The sequence below is a fragment of the Citrus sinensis genome, chromosome 2 (genome assembly GCF_022201045.2).
Source record: "Citrus sinensis cultivar Valencia sweet orange chromosome 2, DVS_A1.0, whole genome shotgun sequence".
NCBI lineage: Eukaryota > Viridiplantae > Streptophyta > Magnoliopsida > Sapindales > Rutaceae > Citrus > Citrus sinensis.
In genome coordinates this window covers 27,710,385-27,724,941 of record NC_068557.1, presented here as the reverse complement: position 1 = coordinate 27,724,941, position 14,557 = coordinate 27,710,385, and the positions used below count along the sequence as shown (strand labels likewise).

The 14,557-nt window shown below is 31.3% G+C and overlaps 1 protein-coding gene across 1 annotated transcript; it reads left to right on the top strand.

Annotated features, from left to right (window-relative positions):
• Positions 1–4,618: 4,618 nt before the first annotated feature.
• On the top strand, positions 4,619–6,479 carry LOC102622911 (tetrahydroberberine oxidase-like). Its single transcript, XM_006468295.3, has one exon. It carries the CDS (start codon positions 4,657–4,659, stop codon positions 6,289–6,291), a length of 1,635 nt encoding a protein of 544 aa, XP_006468358.2. The 5' UTR covers positions 4,619–4,656; the 3' UTR covers positions 6,292–6,479.
• Positions 6,480–14,557: the final 8,078 nt, after the last annotated feature.

Below are 14,557 nucleotides of genomic sequence, written 5' to 3'. Positions count from 1 at the left end.
TATTTATTTCAAGTATTATTATTATATGGGTGCATTTGGTTCGTCATTATTTGTTGTATTAGATTGTATTGTATTATTTTTTATCACATTAGGCTGTGTCAAACTATAATTTAGTAAAAAAATTTATCTTTCATATATAGTAATATAATGTCAGATCATATATATTACATAAAATTAATTCAGCACCCATTTGGAGATGATGAATTATTATTTACAAAGCAAATTAAAGGATTAAATAACATAATAAAAATAAAAGTATGAAAAATTACAATATTTTTTGTAATGGAGCTATTGAGGTTACATAATTTGTTGTGAATGTAAGAAAAAAAATACCACAATATTTATAAAAAAAATTGAAATAAAAAGAGCTTAAAAGTGTTAAATGAAATTTGATAGTGAATGTATAAAAAAAAAAAGAAACTGATATTTTAAAAAAATTAATTAAAAAGGAGTGTAAGGTTTTAAATTAAACATGCCAATGATTTAATTTCAAAATAGTAAAGAGGTCTATCAAAAAAAAAAGGAGAGGTATTGTGATACAAATACAATATTGGATAAAAAATATATAAATATGATATAGTATGAGGTGCTAACTGAAATGTACCTATGGATGCAGGTAGACATAAGCTTAATACTTATCAAACAAATGTTAAATAAAAGTGAGTGGGGGGTTCCTATGAAAATTTGTCACAAAAGACAAAAGAAATTATTATTATTTTTTTGATAGTGACAAAAGAAATTGTTTGATACCACTATTATAATGTAGCTGGACCCGTTGTATGTTCCTTCAATAATGTGTGCATTTTTTTTAACATTTTAACACTGATGTAAAATTGAATATTAAAAATTTATCAGGGAACAAATGGAAAAACAAACTTTTAAGAGAGATGAAATTATCATTTTCCCCTTTGAAAGTGTTATTCCAAAGGTAAATGCTTCATATTATAATCTATGCGATAAATCCAAAGAAATTGAATGTATTTGTTAGAATTTTCTTGACTGTTCCAACTTCCAACCTGGCAAATTGATAACTAAGAAAGATTTGCAAGTTAACTCATAGACTATTCCAAATTGGAAATTTGATGGAAAGATTTGCAAGTTAGCTCGTTAATCAATTGGATGAAGGTAAAAAAAAGAAAAAAAGAAAAAAAATAATTATGACATTGACTAAATTAAAAAAAATAAAATTATGCAACAACTTGATCATACAAGGAATAAAGTCTCCGTTGATAATTCATCTATATACAAAGGAAAGGGGGAGCAATATAGTATGAAATGTTGAAAAGTATGTAGGTGTAACTAATGCTTAAACTTATCTCAAGAATTAGAGGTTATCCTAGTTTATGTATCTAGTCTAAGATATTTTAAGCCAATGTTATAATATTCTCTAAACATTATTGTTATGCCAATTTTTGTTGGTCCTTGCCACATGGAAATGTTTTGTATGTTCACGAGTTTAGTGATCTGATACCATATATATAGCTAGCTCGAGTTTTGAGAGTTACCTCAAATTTCTATATTTACTCTAAGATTTTCTCAGCCAATTTATAAGATTATTTCCTTAACAGACAAGTCCTGCATATTAAAATGAAAGAAAATAAAAGATATACATACATTCATACCTACATACGTACGTACGTACATACATATATAATAACAAGAATAAATTATTATTCTCTTGATAGACAAGTCATGTATATTAAAATGAAAGAAAAATAGAAGATTTTATAAAGCAAGAATAACAAAGACTAATTAAGTTTGTTGAAGAAAAATGACGAAAATTAAAATTTCATCAGAAAATTTTCTGCATTCCTAACGTATTGTAACATTGTCATGGAATTGCTAACATACCACCAAAAATACACAGCTAACAGTGGAGCATTCGGTTCGTTATTATTATTATCTTTTAATATTATATATAACTCAATCAAAGACTAATACAATTAAAGTTCACTTAAATGTACAATCAAATTAATATATTAAAGTCTAATACAACTGAATTCCAACATAATAATAAAAATCCACACCTATCGGGAATACTCAAGTTCTCTATAGTTAAGAGAAGGAGGTATTGACCAACCCAACCAATGATTTATTGGTGTTTGGTTCTTAATTTGATGGGTATATATATATATATATTTACCCTTTATTATATATTTACTAGTTATTTTTAGTTGTTATATTTAATTAATTGAATTATTTTATTAAACAGAGTAATAAATTGAAGATTAGGGAATAAACGTGCTTTAAGGGGTCGAAATTGGAGAGAATGAATCAAGGATTATAAGTAGAGCTAGGACTTATAACGGTACATTGAGCAGCCAAGAAATTAAAGACAAAGCAAGATTTATTAAAACTATCACGTGAAGAATAACAGTTTGGGAAGCAATGAAGATAAATTGGTTTTGGGAGCAATTGGACCAACTTACCACGTGGAGTTCAAGGCTAAATGACCAAAATTTAATTGGTTGCAAAATCTAAATCATGCATGCACGTGAATGGATTAAAGAATATGGAAATAGATTTGGCCTCTTAAAGTCTTATGTTATAGCTATAGGATTTAATTAAATCGGTGACTTAGCTTCCAAGAACGTTAACTCATATTAGATAAGGATTCGGCAAGTTGGGCAATATTTGCAAAGAAGCAAACCACGCCGATTGGGAGGAGGCCGCCGGACAGAAACAAATAGAGACGCAGACGGAAGCGAAGCGAAGAGATTGCAGCAGCCGCATGACGAGTTCTATTAATTCTATCGTTCTCAATCTCTCTATGTCCATCTAATATTTTATACTAGGGTTACGGATGAAGTCATGTTCAATAAAATAAATCACTTTTAATTCAATTAATTCTCTATATATGTGTTTTAATGTTTATGATTTTTGTTTCACAAGTTTAATTGAATATTGTTAAATCTTTTCACCAATTCTATCATACATTATTGATTGTTCTTTGACTAAAACTATACTTGAATCTATAAAGTTTATATATGACTATCTTTAATTCTATGTCTTTCATTAAATTGTTCAAACAAAGTGATTAGGAAAACTTTGAATCTTTGTCATTCACTATTGTTTACATAAAATACTTAGATATCATACTATTAAGAAGAAAAAAAAACCTAAATAAAATTAATTTTAATTAGGCATAATTGTTATATTCATGAGCAGAAATAGATTGAGTTCGAGCCATCACTCTATAATTGGGAATCGATCAGTAATTAGATAATTATTGAGTTAAATCGTGGTGGATTCTGAAACTCTAGTTGTCTCAATCTCTTGTAATCTTGGATTGAGTTAGTTGCCTTTAATTTAATTGCAAATTTAGTTTTTTAATTTTCTCAAACAAAATATTTTATTTTCAATTAGGGTAGAAATGTAATTAACTTAGATTGAATTTTACTTTCCTAAAAATTGACGATCCTTATGGGTTAGACCTCGTTATTCTTACTCTAATACTTCAATATATTCGTGTTGCTTACGGGTGCATTAAATTTGCACAACATGATTTAATTTAGCTAGTTAAAAATTATATTTAAGTTATTGACGCAACCTTAGCATAAAATTATGAAATAATATGATGGAAACCAGCCGGATCGAGTCAATGGATATAATACTATACTATAAAACTGCTTTTGGAGATGCTCTTATTACAAAATTTCTTTGTATTTATTACCGATATTCTTCCTTAAAAAAAATTACAACTGATTTTCAAATGACTTAGTCGTAGGTACATATATTTATATAAACGTTTCTTTTTGTAATTTAAATGGGCGCGTGTGCAAACTGAATTTTTTTAAAAAATATATATATATATTGCAACTTGCAAGCGCGATAGAAGATAGAAAATTTATAGTCAATTTATTTTATTATCAATTCATATATTCTTGTAATCAATGATAAAAATTGATGATGTATATTGATTAAGATACATAATCCAATCGAAATTTTTAGGTGTCGAAGCCTTGACATTTATAAAATATATGTACCTACGACTAAATATATGTACCTTGACATTTATAAATTAAGATAAATATATCATATATGTACCTACGACTAAGTCATTTGAAATATACCTACGACTAAATATATGTACCTTGACATTTATAAAATAAGATGTTGCAGAAATAGAATAACTTTCATGCGTCAAGATTTTATCTTTTAGCAATTTCATATGGAATGAGTTGGACATCTGCATTAGCTTTAATTCTCTTTCAAAATTCAAAGGACATGACTTGATAAACCGATATCGATATATTGGACCACTAAATTCAAGCATGCATTAATTTATATATTAAACTATGGGCTAGAAATTACCGGACGTACGCATATCAGAAAGGAAAGAAAAAAAAATTAATCCAGAACAGAGGAAAAGAACGAAATATACCTAAACATGCATGGTCAATATTGAATTCGGGGATACGTGGCCAGCTAATAAAAACGTGGATTTAATGGGAAGAAAAATTCGTTGTTTGGCCAGAGAAAAAATTAAATACATCTAGATGTGCTTGAACTTTCATTACATCCAATTGGTCAATCCTTTAGCAGCCACGCATGTTCACATACATTTTCTGATTGAGTAAGCATACTGCCACACTATAAATAATGGAGATCTAATTAATCATATGTACCAAGTTCAGACATTAATAAATAGAAACGATGAAGTCTCTTGCTTTACCACTTGCTTTGGTTCTTCTGTTATCCTCTCAATGTTGGGTAACATCATCAGCTGAGAATCATGCAGGCTCAGATGATGCTCACAAATTTGTTCAATGTCTTTTAGAAAATTCTGAAGACTCAACCTCCATTTCTAAATTGATATACACCCGAACTAACTCCTCATTTTCATCAATATTGGATTTTTCAATACAGAACCTCAGGTTTTCAACACCCACCACCCCAAAACCTCAAGTCATTGTAACTCCAGTTAAAGAATCCCATGTTCAAGCAGCCGTTAAATGTTCCCAAAAATATGGTCTGCAAGTTAGGGTTCGAAGTGGAGGTCATGACTATGAGGGTCTTTCTTATGTTTCCAATTATCATGTCCCATTTGTCATCATTGATTTCATAAATCTTAGCTCAGTCAGTGTTGATCCAGAGGCTAAAACTGCATGGGTTCAAGCCGGAGCAACCAATGGCAAAGTTTACCATACTATTGCTGAGAAAAGCAAAACTCTTGCTTTTCCAGCAGGAGTTTGCCCGACTGTTGGCGTTGGTGGACTTTTTAGTGGCGGAGGCTATGGCTTCTTGATGCGCAAGTATGGCCTTGCTGCTGATAATGTTGTTGATGCACACTTGATTGATGTTAATGGAAGGTTACTCGATAGAAAATCAATGGGAGAAGATCTATTTTGGGCAATCCGGGGAGGTGGAGGTGCTAGCTTTGGTGTGATCATTGCTTGGAAAATAAAGCTAGTTACTGTTCCGGAAACAGTGACTGCATTCACAGTCAATAGAACCTTGGAACAAAATGCTACCAAGATCGTTGACAGATGGCAGCACGTTGCAGATAATCTCGATGAAGATTTATATATCAGAGTGTTCTTAAGAAGTGCAAATTCAAGCACACAAGGGAAGAAAACAATACGAGCATCATTTGAATCCTTGTTTCTCGGAGGAGCTGATGTCCTCCTTCCACTGATGCAGCACAGCTTCCCTGAGCTTGGCTTGGTGAAAGAAGACTGCATTGAAATGAGCTGGATTGAATCAATCATGTACTTTGGGGGGTTCCGAGGACAATCTTTGGATGTTTTGCTTAACAGAACTCAACCCAACGTAAGATTTTTCAAAGCCAAATCTGACTTCGTGTACGATCCTATGCCTGAAATTGCATTCCAGGGGATATACGAAAGATTTTATGAAAAAGAAGCGGAGGCTGCTGAAATGATCTTGAGTCCCTATGGTGGGGTAATGAATCAGATTTCAGATTCCGCAACTCCATTCCCACATAGAGCTGGTACCAGATACAAAATTCAGCACATAGTGTATTGGGAAGAAGAAGGTAGCGAAGCATCTCAAAGGCACATCAGTTGGATCAGAAGGCTTTACGATTACGTGGCTCCCTATGTTTCGAAAAATCCTCGAGCTGCATATTTGAATTACAGGGATCTTGACATTGGAACGAATAATAAAGGCTACACGAGCTACAAACAAGCTAGCATTTGGGGTCTTAAATATTTCAAGAACAATTTTAAAAGATTGGTGGATGTGAAGACTATGGTTGACCCCGGTAATTTCTTTAGGAATGAACAAAGCATTCCACCACTTTCGTCAAGGAAGAAAAAGGGTGATTAATTTGACAGCTATTCTTACGAGGGATTCAGCGTGCGCATATATAGTATCTCCATCATGTTTCAATAAATTAGACAAAATAAAATCATGTGTTTTTGTGTATTGTTGAAGTTTCTGATTTGTAATAAATGATTTGCTGCATGAGTTTTCATGTATATAGTCAATAAATCTTTTCTGTTTTATTAACTTTAGACATTGTTTTTTTTCTTTGTTCCATGAAATAGGTGCTAATTATATGCTTTATAGATTCATTTATGTCTAACCTTTAATTTTTCAATAATCATTTTCAGTTTTGTTCGATAACTTGTATTTCCTTCTTGTGGACTATCCACGTATAATTTAAATGTTGCCATTTATATTTTATAATAAAGTAAAGTTCGATGTTACTGTTTACGGACCTTTTGACTTTTGTCCATGCCTTCATTGGTATATTCGTTTCCGGAAAGAAACTGTACTCAATTAGATCCCCTAAGAACTTCCTATTGCTCATGCAAGATAATTATATATATAACCAAACTATGTGCGAAAAAATTTTCCGCGGGTCTGTCCCACCATGATGCTCTACTACGTAATAGAGCAACGGGTCTCCACAGATATTTTTAATATTAAATTTAGTAGGTTCTATTATTAGGCCTAAATATGATCCCATTATTGTACAAATTTTACTATATTTGTAAGTGTATGAATCTATTAAACTATCAGTTTTAGGAAAGTAAAATTTAATCTAAACTAATTATTACTTTTCGTAGTTAAAGAAATATTATGTTTGAGAAAATTAAAACTAAAGATGCAAGTAAATTAAAGGCATGTAAATTAGCACAAGAATTCAAGAGATTGAGGCATGTAAATTAACCCCTATTCAATTTAACAGTTATTTGATTACCAGTCAATTCCTAATTTTAGAGTGACAACTCAAAATCAATCTATATTTGGTCATGGTTATATCAATTAAGTCTAATTAAAATTAATCTTATGTAAGTTTTTTTTTTTGTTGTTATAGATTTAGTCAAAAATTAATCCTAACAATCAATAATGCATGACTTAGTTGGTAAAAAGATTTAATAATATTTAACCAAATATGTGAAACAAGAACTATAAATATTAAAGCACACATGTAAGGAATTAATTGAATAAAAAATAATTTATTTTATTGAATATGGTATCATCTTGACCTTAATATAAAAGTTTAGTTATACATAAGTAATTTAGGGATAGAAGAATAAATAAAATCAGTAATGGAGATTAAACCTAATGTCTGGCTTCTCTTGCTCCCAAACCTGCTGCTCTGCTTTAATTGCTTTCGGTGGCTCTAATTCTCTCTGCCTCGTTTATCCCGGTTCAAAAGCCAAAAGGCTTTTCCTTTCTGCGCTTTCACCACCGACTCCCGCTTTATAAAGCCAAAACCCTTATTTTATTGGGAAATTTATCCATTTGACCACTTTCCAACTTTTAATAACAAAAAAGACCACACTTCAATTTTTCTTACAATAGCAACCACTTAGAAAGCTCTTGGGCCAAAATACCCTTAAATTCTCAAAACAAAACAAACAAAACATTTCTCCCAATATTCACCTAAAAACATCTCATATCGCCCTAACTACGCCTACGAGAATTCCTTCACTTCCGGTGTTTCTTGAGTTCTGTCGAGTTCCTTCACTTCCAGTGGCAATTTGTGTGAGTTATAGTTTGGTTCCAGTAAGTTCCTTCACTTACGGTTTCGGCCGTTTAGGTGCTTTCTCGATTTTTTTATTAATTTAGAATACATTTTTGTTTAAATTGCATGGTTGCTTCATCATTGATCATAGTTAATAATTAAGATGTGTATTGGGTATGAAAATATTAGAGTTTTCTTAAGATTAAGATATCTAATAAATGACATTCCAAGTGTTTGTTAAAATGCCTCTAAGAAATTATTAATCTAAACTTCAAATTATTTTGAGATTAAAGACAAGGTTCATGTGTCGGCCAATCAAGAACATGGATGGTTGCCCGTGTTACCTAAAATTTGTCCGTGTCACGCTTGCGTTGCCTAGCCTATTATCAATTGACATTTTCAATAGCCACCAAAATCGAGCAATATAAAACTCTTTGGAAAATCAGGCGATAGGCTATGTCGCCCGGGCGACATGCTTGTCGCAAGAGGAAAATGGGCGTGCGACATGCACTTCTCCCAGGTGACATAGCATGTCGCCCGATTCTCCTGAGAGTTGCATAATGTTTGAAAATATCATGTAATGAACAACTCTCTAAAAAATCGAGTGACAAACCGTGTCGCTCGGGCGACGCGCGTGTCACCACACAGTCCGTCGCCAACTTTACGCATGTGACATAAGCTGTCGCCCGATTTTACAGAGAGTTATATATTGCTTAATAAAATCAAGAAATAAACAATTCTATGGAAAATTGGGCAACAGGCTATGTTGCCTGGGCGACGAGCCTATCGCCACACAATTTGTTAGCTATTTTACATGTGTGACATAGCCTATTGCCCTAACGACACAGCCTATCACCATGTATTTCCAAGAGTTGTCAATTGTTTGATTGTAATCAATAACATGACACCATAATTAATCAACATAATAAAGTCATTCCAAATTTAGATAATACAAGATTAATAAAAATAAGATCCTCCAATAAGCCTTATAGATTAAAGTCATTTCAAATTGGATAATACAATTTGCAAAATTAAATATATCTTCAAACACACTAAGACACCATTAACACATATTTTCCAAAAGGGGATTCTTACAGGTCTTGTGGTTATGGCCATACTCCTCGCACCAACCACAAGTTATAATAGACCGAGGGATATCCTCACCTGTAGATGGTATTCTTCGTGTTTTCCGACAACCAGAAGATAATAGTACATATAGTGGGTTCACTTGCAATGTTTACACATCTTCTGTAATTTTCCAATTGGTCATTTTACCGACTGGAATAATAGGTTCGGAATATGTCATCACCAATGTTTCCTTTGCGTAGTAACGAGAACAAAAGCTTATAGGATTTACTCGGAGATTTAGGCAAACCGCAATTGCATCAGCACAAACAAATTGGTCTACTTGAAATACTCTACAATTATACGTCTTGCAATAAATTGTTCACATTTGTCTTTACCGTGAGGGAATATTCATTTGGATTTTTCTTCAGAATTCCATACAACTTTGCAATAAATTGTTCAAATGTTGCATCTTTTTGGAAACAAAATGCAGTAACTTTTTCATTCTCGTACTCCATACGATCATCCTTCAAAGTCTCTTATACTCCATTAAAATACATCTTAAGAACTACCAACTCCATTAACCTGATGTAAAATAATAATAATACTTTATTAAAAACACTGAAAATAATAATATTACTATATTAATTAAATGACTAATTATCAACAAATTCGGGTGATCGGGTGACAGCACTATCTCCCAGGCGACAGATAAAATTGTCTGAATTACATGCGATTGTATATTGGGCGATGTGAGCACTAACCACCTAACATGCAACATTCTATCACCCAAACAACAAGCGCCCTACCCTGGGTGACGAATACCAGAATACAAGTGACACATACCTGTCACCTGGGCGACAAGTACTTGTCGCTTGGATTCATGGTTTTGTCTTCAACATCGTTCAAAACCCATTTTCGTCAGATTTTGCTAGAATTTTACTAATTTATGAATCTATGACCTCACTTTAAATATTTAATGCACCCACATTGTAATAAAATGAGCAACCAATCTTTTGTATGAAACCCAACCAAAAAATAAAGAAAAAAAATTGAAGAAATACTAACCTTAACTTCTTATTGTTCTTTAATTTGTTGCTTGATTTTGTCTTCAATACTTCAATAAATTTATTAGTTTGATGAATGCAAAATAGGTAAAAAGGAGGTTGAGTGATGGTTGGATAATGTGGGAGAGGTGAAATGAGGAGTGTTTTGGTGGTGTGTGGAGATGTTCGGTTGTTGCATGGGAGTTGGGGTTTGTTTGTTTAGTTTTAGGGGTATTTTGGTCTAACAACCTTGTAAATGGTTGCTATTGTAAGAAAAACTGGAGTGTGGTCTTTTTTTATATTGAAAGTTGGAAAGTGGTCAAATATGTAAATTTTCCTATTTTATTAGCTTGTTATGTGCACTCCACATTTGTTTCCATATAAGAAAACAATTATTTTAGCTTTTGGTCATCACGTGAGTGTTATTTTAGATGGGCTAATAAATTTAATTCATATTTGGTCTTGAGCCCATTAGAGACATGTCCAAATAATCTTCAATGGTCTCCACTTCTGATTTTCTAAAGACCATTTATTAAATTATTCCCTAATCTTTAATTTATTACCTTGATTAATAATATAGATTAATTAACTAAAATAATAAATGAAAGAAACTAACAAATAAACTATTAGAGGTGAAATATATTAATAAATTACATCCATCACCCACCTTAGAACACATTACTCTACTATATGATAGAGTATCATTGATTTGTCTCATCACTTTAACATGCTGAAGTAGTGGGCAATCCCACACAATTAGCTTCTTAGTTATGTGAGACTTCGTTATTATTTTATCTTGTCTTCTTGTTTTTTGGAGGAATTGATGGTATAGATTTTGATAATAATCCAAGATTTGATTTAAATTGTGAATAATTCAAGAAAATGAGAGATGTGAGAAATCAGTAGTTCATGAGATTGAAAGAGAAAAAACAATTCAATTTTAATTTTTTAAAAGATAAAGATAAACATAAAATAGTTGGGGTTAATTGAAAAATTGGGGCTAATGAGATAAATAGAGGGGTAAAAAATATTATTACTATTTTTGTAATTTAAGACTGAGAAAAAGAGTAGTGACATTTGAAGCCTCTCAATTTATCTCACTAGTCCCCACTTTTCAATTAGCTCCATTTATTTTTAAAATTATCCTTCATTGAAAATTAAATTTTAAATATCCTTTTCTTTTCTCTTTCAATGCACTATCTCTTTTTCTCTAAAGTCACCATTGTAACACTACTTATCTTCATAACCTCAAAGGTTTTTTTTTTTTAAAATCAAAGTTTTTTTTTTGTCTTTTACATTGAAAACCAAAAATTTGAAAAATTTTAATCAGAAAATACCCATTAGAGTGGCTTTGAGAATGCGATTGACCATAATAACCAGGTCTGTTGGTTTTAGAAATCTTGTTTTCTATAATTTTTTTTGGGTTCTTAAAATTTGATTTTTAAGTGTCTTCGTTGATATGTTAGATTGGAATATACTTGATTTGGAGTTTATAAAGTGGGTTATGTTTTTGACGAGGAATTTTATGAATTTTTTATCTGCTTAATTAAGAACCTGGTCCGTGGCTTTGAGCACATCTCCTCCATAATCAACCTTAATTAGTTAATGAACCAAGACTTTGTTTAAATTTAAAACATGCTTTTAGCTCTCATACCAGTCATCTAAATACTCTTCAATTTCCATATGAAAACAAATTTGCCGCATCAACAAGACAACTGCAAAAGCTCAAGTTTCTGATAAATTTTAATTAAATACAATTTTCAAAACCATTCACGGAGTAATTGTCTAAAAATTACAATATATAGAGAGAAAATTTTTTAATTATAACTTTTATTCCGTAATAAAGGTAATTTTATGAATGAATATGGTTAATCGAGAAGGGAGAGTTAGATAGTTGTTGAGATAAATGGTCAAATATCATTACTTAGAGGAAAATCATGCCGAATTGGGCCCAACCCCGTTAGGTTACAACGGGAGCAAATAAGAAGGGTCCAATTCGTTCGGATTCAATGGGGCAATTATGTCAAGAAGCCCAAACAATTAAGGGAATAAATGTAACTGATGGAGAACTATTGGCATTTTAGGAAACCTAAGGGTAACTGGTAATTAAGATAAACGATAGTAGGGTCATTTGATAATTTTCCTTCATACACATTACACACAGTGCATCATTCCAGCGGAAGCGAGCTTATTAACTAATAACCATCGATGATACTTTTACCATAATATATATCCCACAAACGACAAGAAATTTAAATTGAATGGACACCACAAATTTCTTTTCATTGGCGATTGAGGGGTTTCGAAATGGTTAACATCCAAAATTTATGTTTTATTGTTTAATTATTAAGCATAAAAATTTTGAACAAACTAGGGATCCCAATATGTAGATCTCAGTTTTTGTATCTTGAATTTTATAGCTCGTAAAATATTATTCAATATATGAATGTCATATCAGTTGAGAAACAAATTAAAATGCAAATGTTAAGATTTCTAATATTATTCTTCTAATTTCTATCGCATAGCTATTACTTAATAGATTTTCAGAAATGGTGAAATGTTCCCTATTTTTTGTATTTATTCATTAAACTACCTATGATCAATTGTTTAGCATCTTGACATATGAGCCACGTTTGAATTTGAGAACTCAAAGCCTATTTCCCTAGTGGATCTCATTTATTTCAATTTTTTTTAGTAATATTATGAATTCCAATAGTTGAGTACTAATTTAAGTTTCAACTATTATGTGTCATTCTTCTATTTGATAATAAATTTTCTAACAATGAGTTGTATTTTTTTTTAAATCCAATCATAAGGAACTTGCCTCTATATAATAATTATATATATATATATATATATTACAAGAATATATGTTATGTTAGATTAAAAGAACTTGCCTCCACCTGGTACAATTAAACAATGAGAGAAAATTATCAAAAATAATGCAAACATTTACAGATTTTTAGGATGACTTGGCATAATTTTAACAATAATATATAGATACGTGTACTAATTTTTTTGATATATTAGATTTGACATACTACATTAATAGGTTATTAATATAGTGCATACTTTACCTCTATATCTTTATATTAAGGATAACTAAGTAAATTTAATAATTTTCGTAACTACACGTATCAAAATCAAAACGTTTTGTTGGGTTAATAAAAACTAGAAGGGCGATGGATAATTATCACTCGTTCTTTTCCCTGCGACCGAGGGAGCAGCTGTTCATGCTGTTGTTGGATCAGTTGCGTTTGATTTGAGAAATTAGTCGTATTAAAACTAGAAAGGCTGATTAAATGTTTGATTTTTCCTAAAATCACGGCGAAGAAAATTCAAAGTCGTGCCAATTTACGGACTTGGAGCGTCCCCATGGGGTCAGAGGCTACGTCCCACGCGTGGGTTAGGACGGGCTACGGTCCGTCAAAATTTTGGAAAAAAAATTCAATTTTATTTATATAAATGCCATTATATTAATTTTATAAAATTATCACCATTATATTTACAAGTTTGTCATTCTAATAATTTACAAGTTTCCTTCCATATAAATTTAAAAAACTGACGGTCACTTCATTTTCCAAATCCCTTCTTGGCTTCTTCCTCAATTTTCGTTCTCTCTTTCACATTGCAAGAAATCAACACATTATCACTCATTCTTTGAATTTTCATCATTATTCTTGGTCTAAGGCATTTCTTAATTCTCGAACCCAAAAGTGATAGTTAACTAACTTGTTGTAACGTCAATATTCTACTGTTAATTTGTTATATTTTTTTCTCTTTATTGACTGAGAAATGAGAAATTCATTTTTTATTTAATCATGTACAAGATATTTGTTAATTGTCAGTGAAGTGAAGATCATCATCATCATATTGCTATGTTTCAAATTAAACGTTTAAGATTAGATTGTTATTAGCTCAAGTAAAGACCATTTAGCCATTGAAGTTTAGCACTCGAAATTTCAAGTTGAGCTTATTGTTAGGTGGTTTTGGTTTAGTTTGTGGATTTATAATGATAACTGATAATTAAGCATACAATTTAACCTTTTTATAACATTTTTTAAGCAAAAATTAAATCTTCAACTAACTAATTTTAATCCTAAAATCGTTAAATAAAAAAATAAAATCCGTAACCAAAGTCGAACTGCCGTTTTACCCTTCTTGCTACTATTACCATCTCGAGAAGCGTATGGGTTGGGGCTCAAACTGATATGCTTGCAATCGATCAATTTAATTTCTAGTGGATTTCATATAGTGATATGCCGTATGAAGATTGTAACCGGTTCGGGGGGGAAAAAAAAATAGCCGACCCTAAAATAAAATCCTGGCTTTGCTTTTGAACGGGGTGCAGAGAAAATGGAAAATTAAGAGAGATATTTTAGCTGACAAAAATAAGCCAGTTTCCTGTTTCTTTCTATTTAATGCGCTTTGCCGTCGCATTGACTTTTGTTAACTTCCATTCAAAGAAATTTAGAGTGCTTGTTACGAAATAAGCTTTTGGAGT

Coding starts and splice junctions, on each gene's coding strand:
- LOC102622911 (XM_006468295.3), top strand. CDS start 4,657: ATGAAGTCTCTTGCTTTACCACTTGCTTTGGTTCTTCTGTTATCCTCT.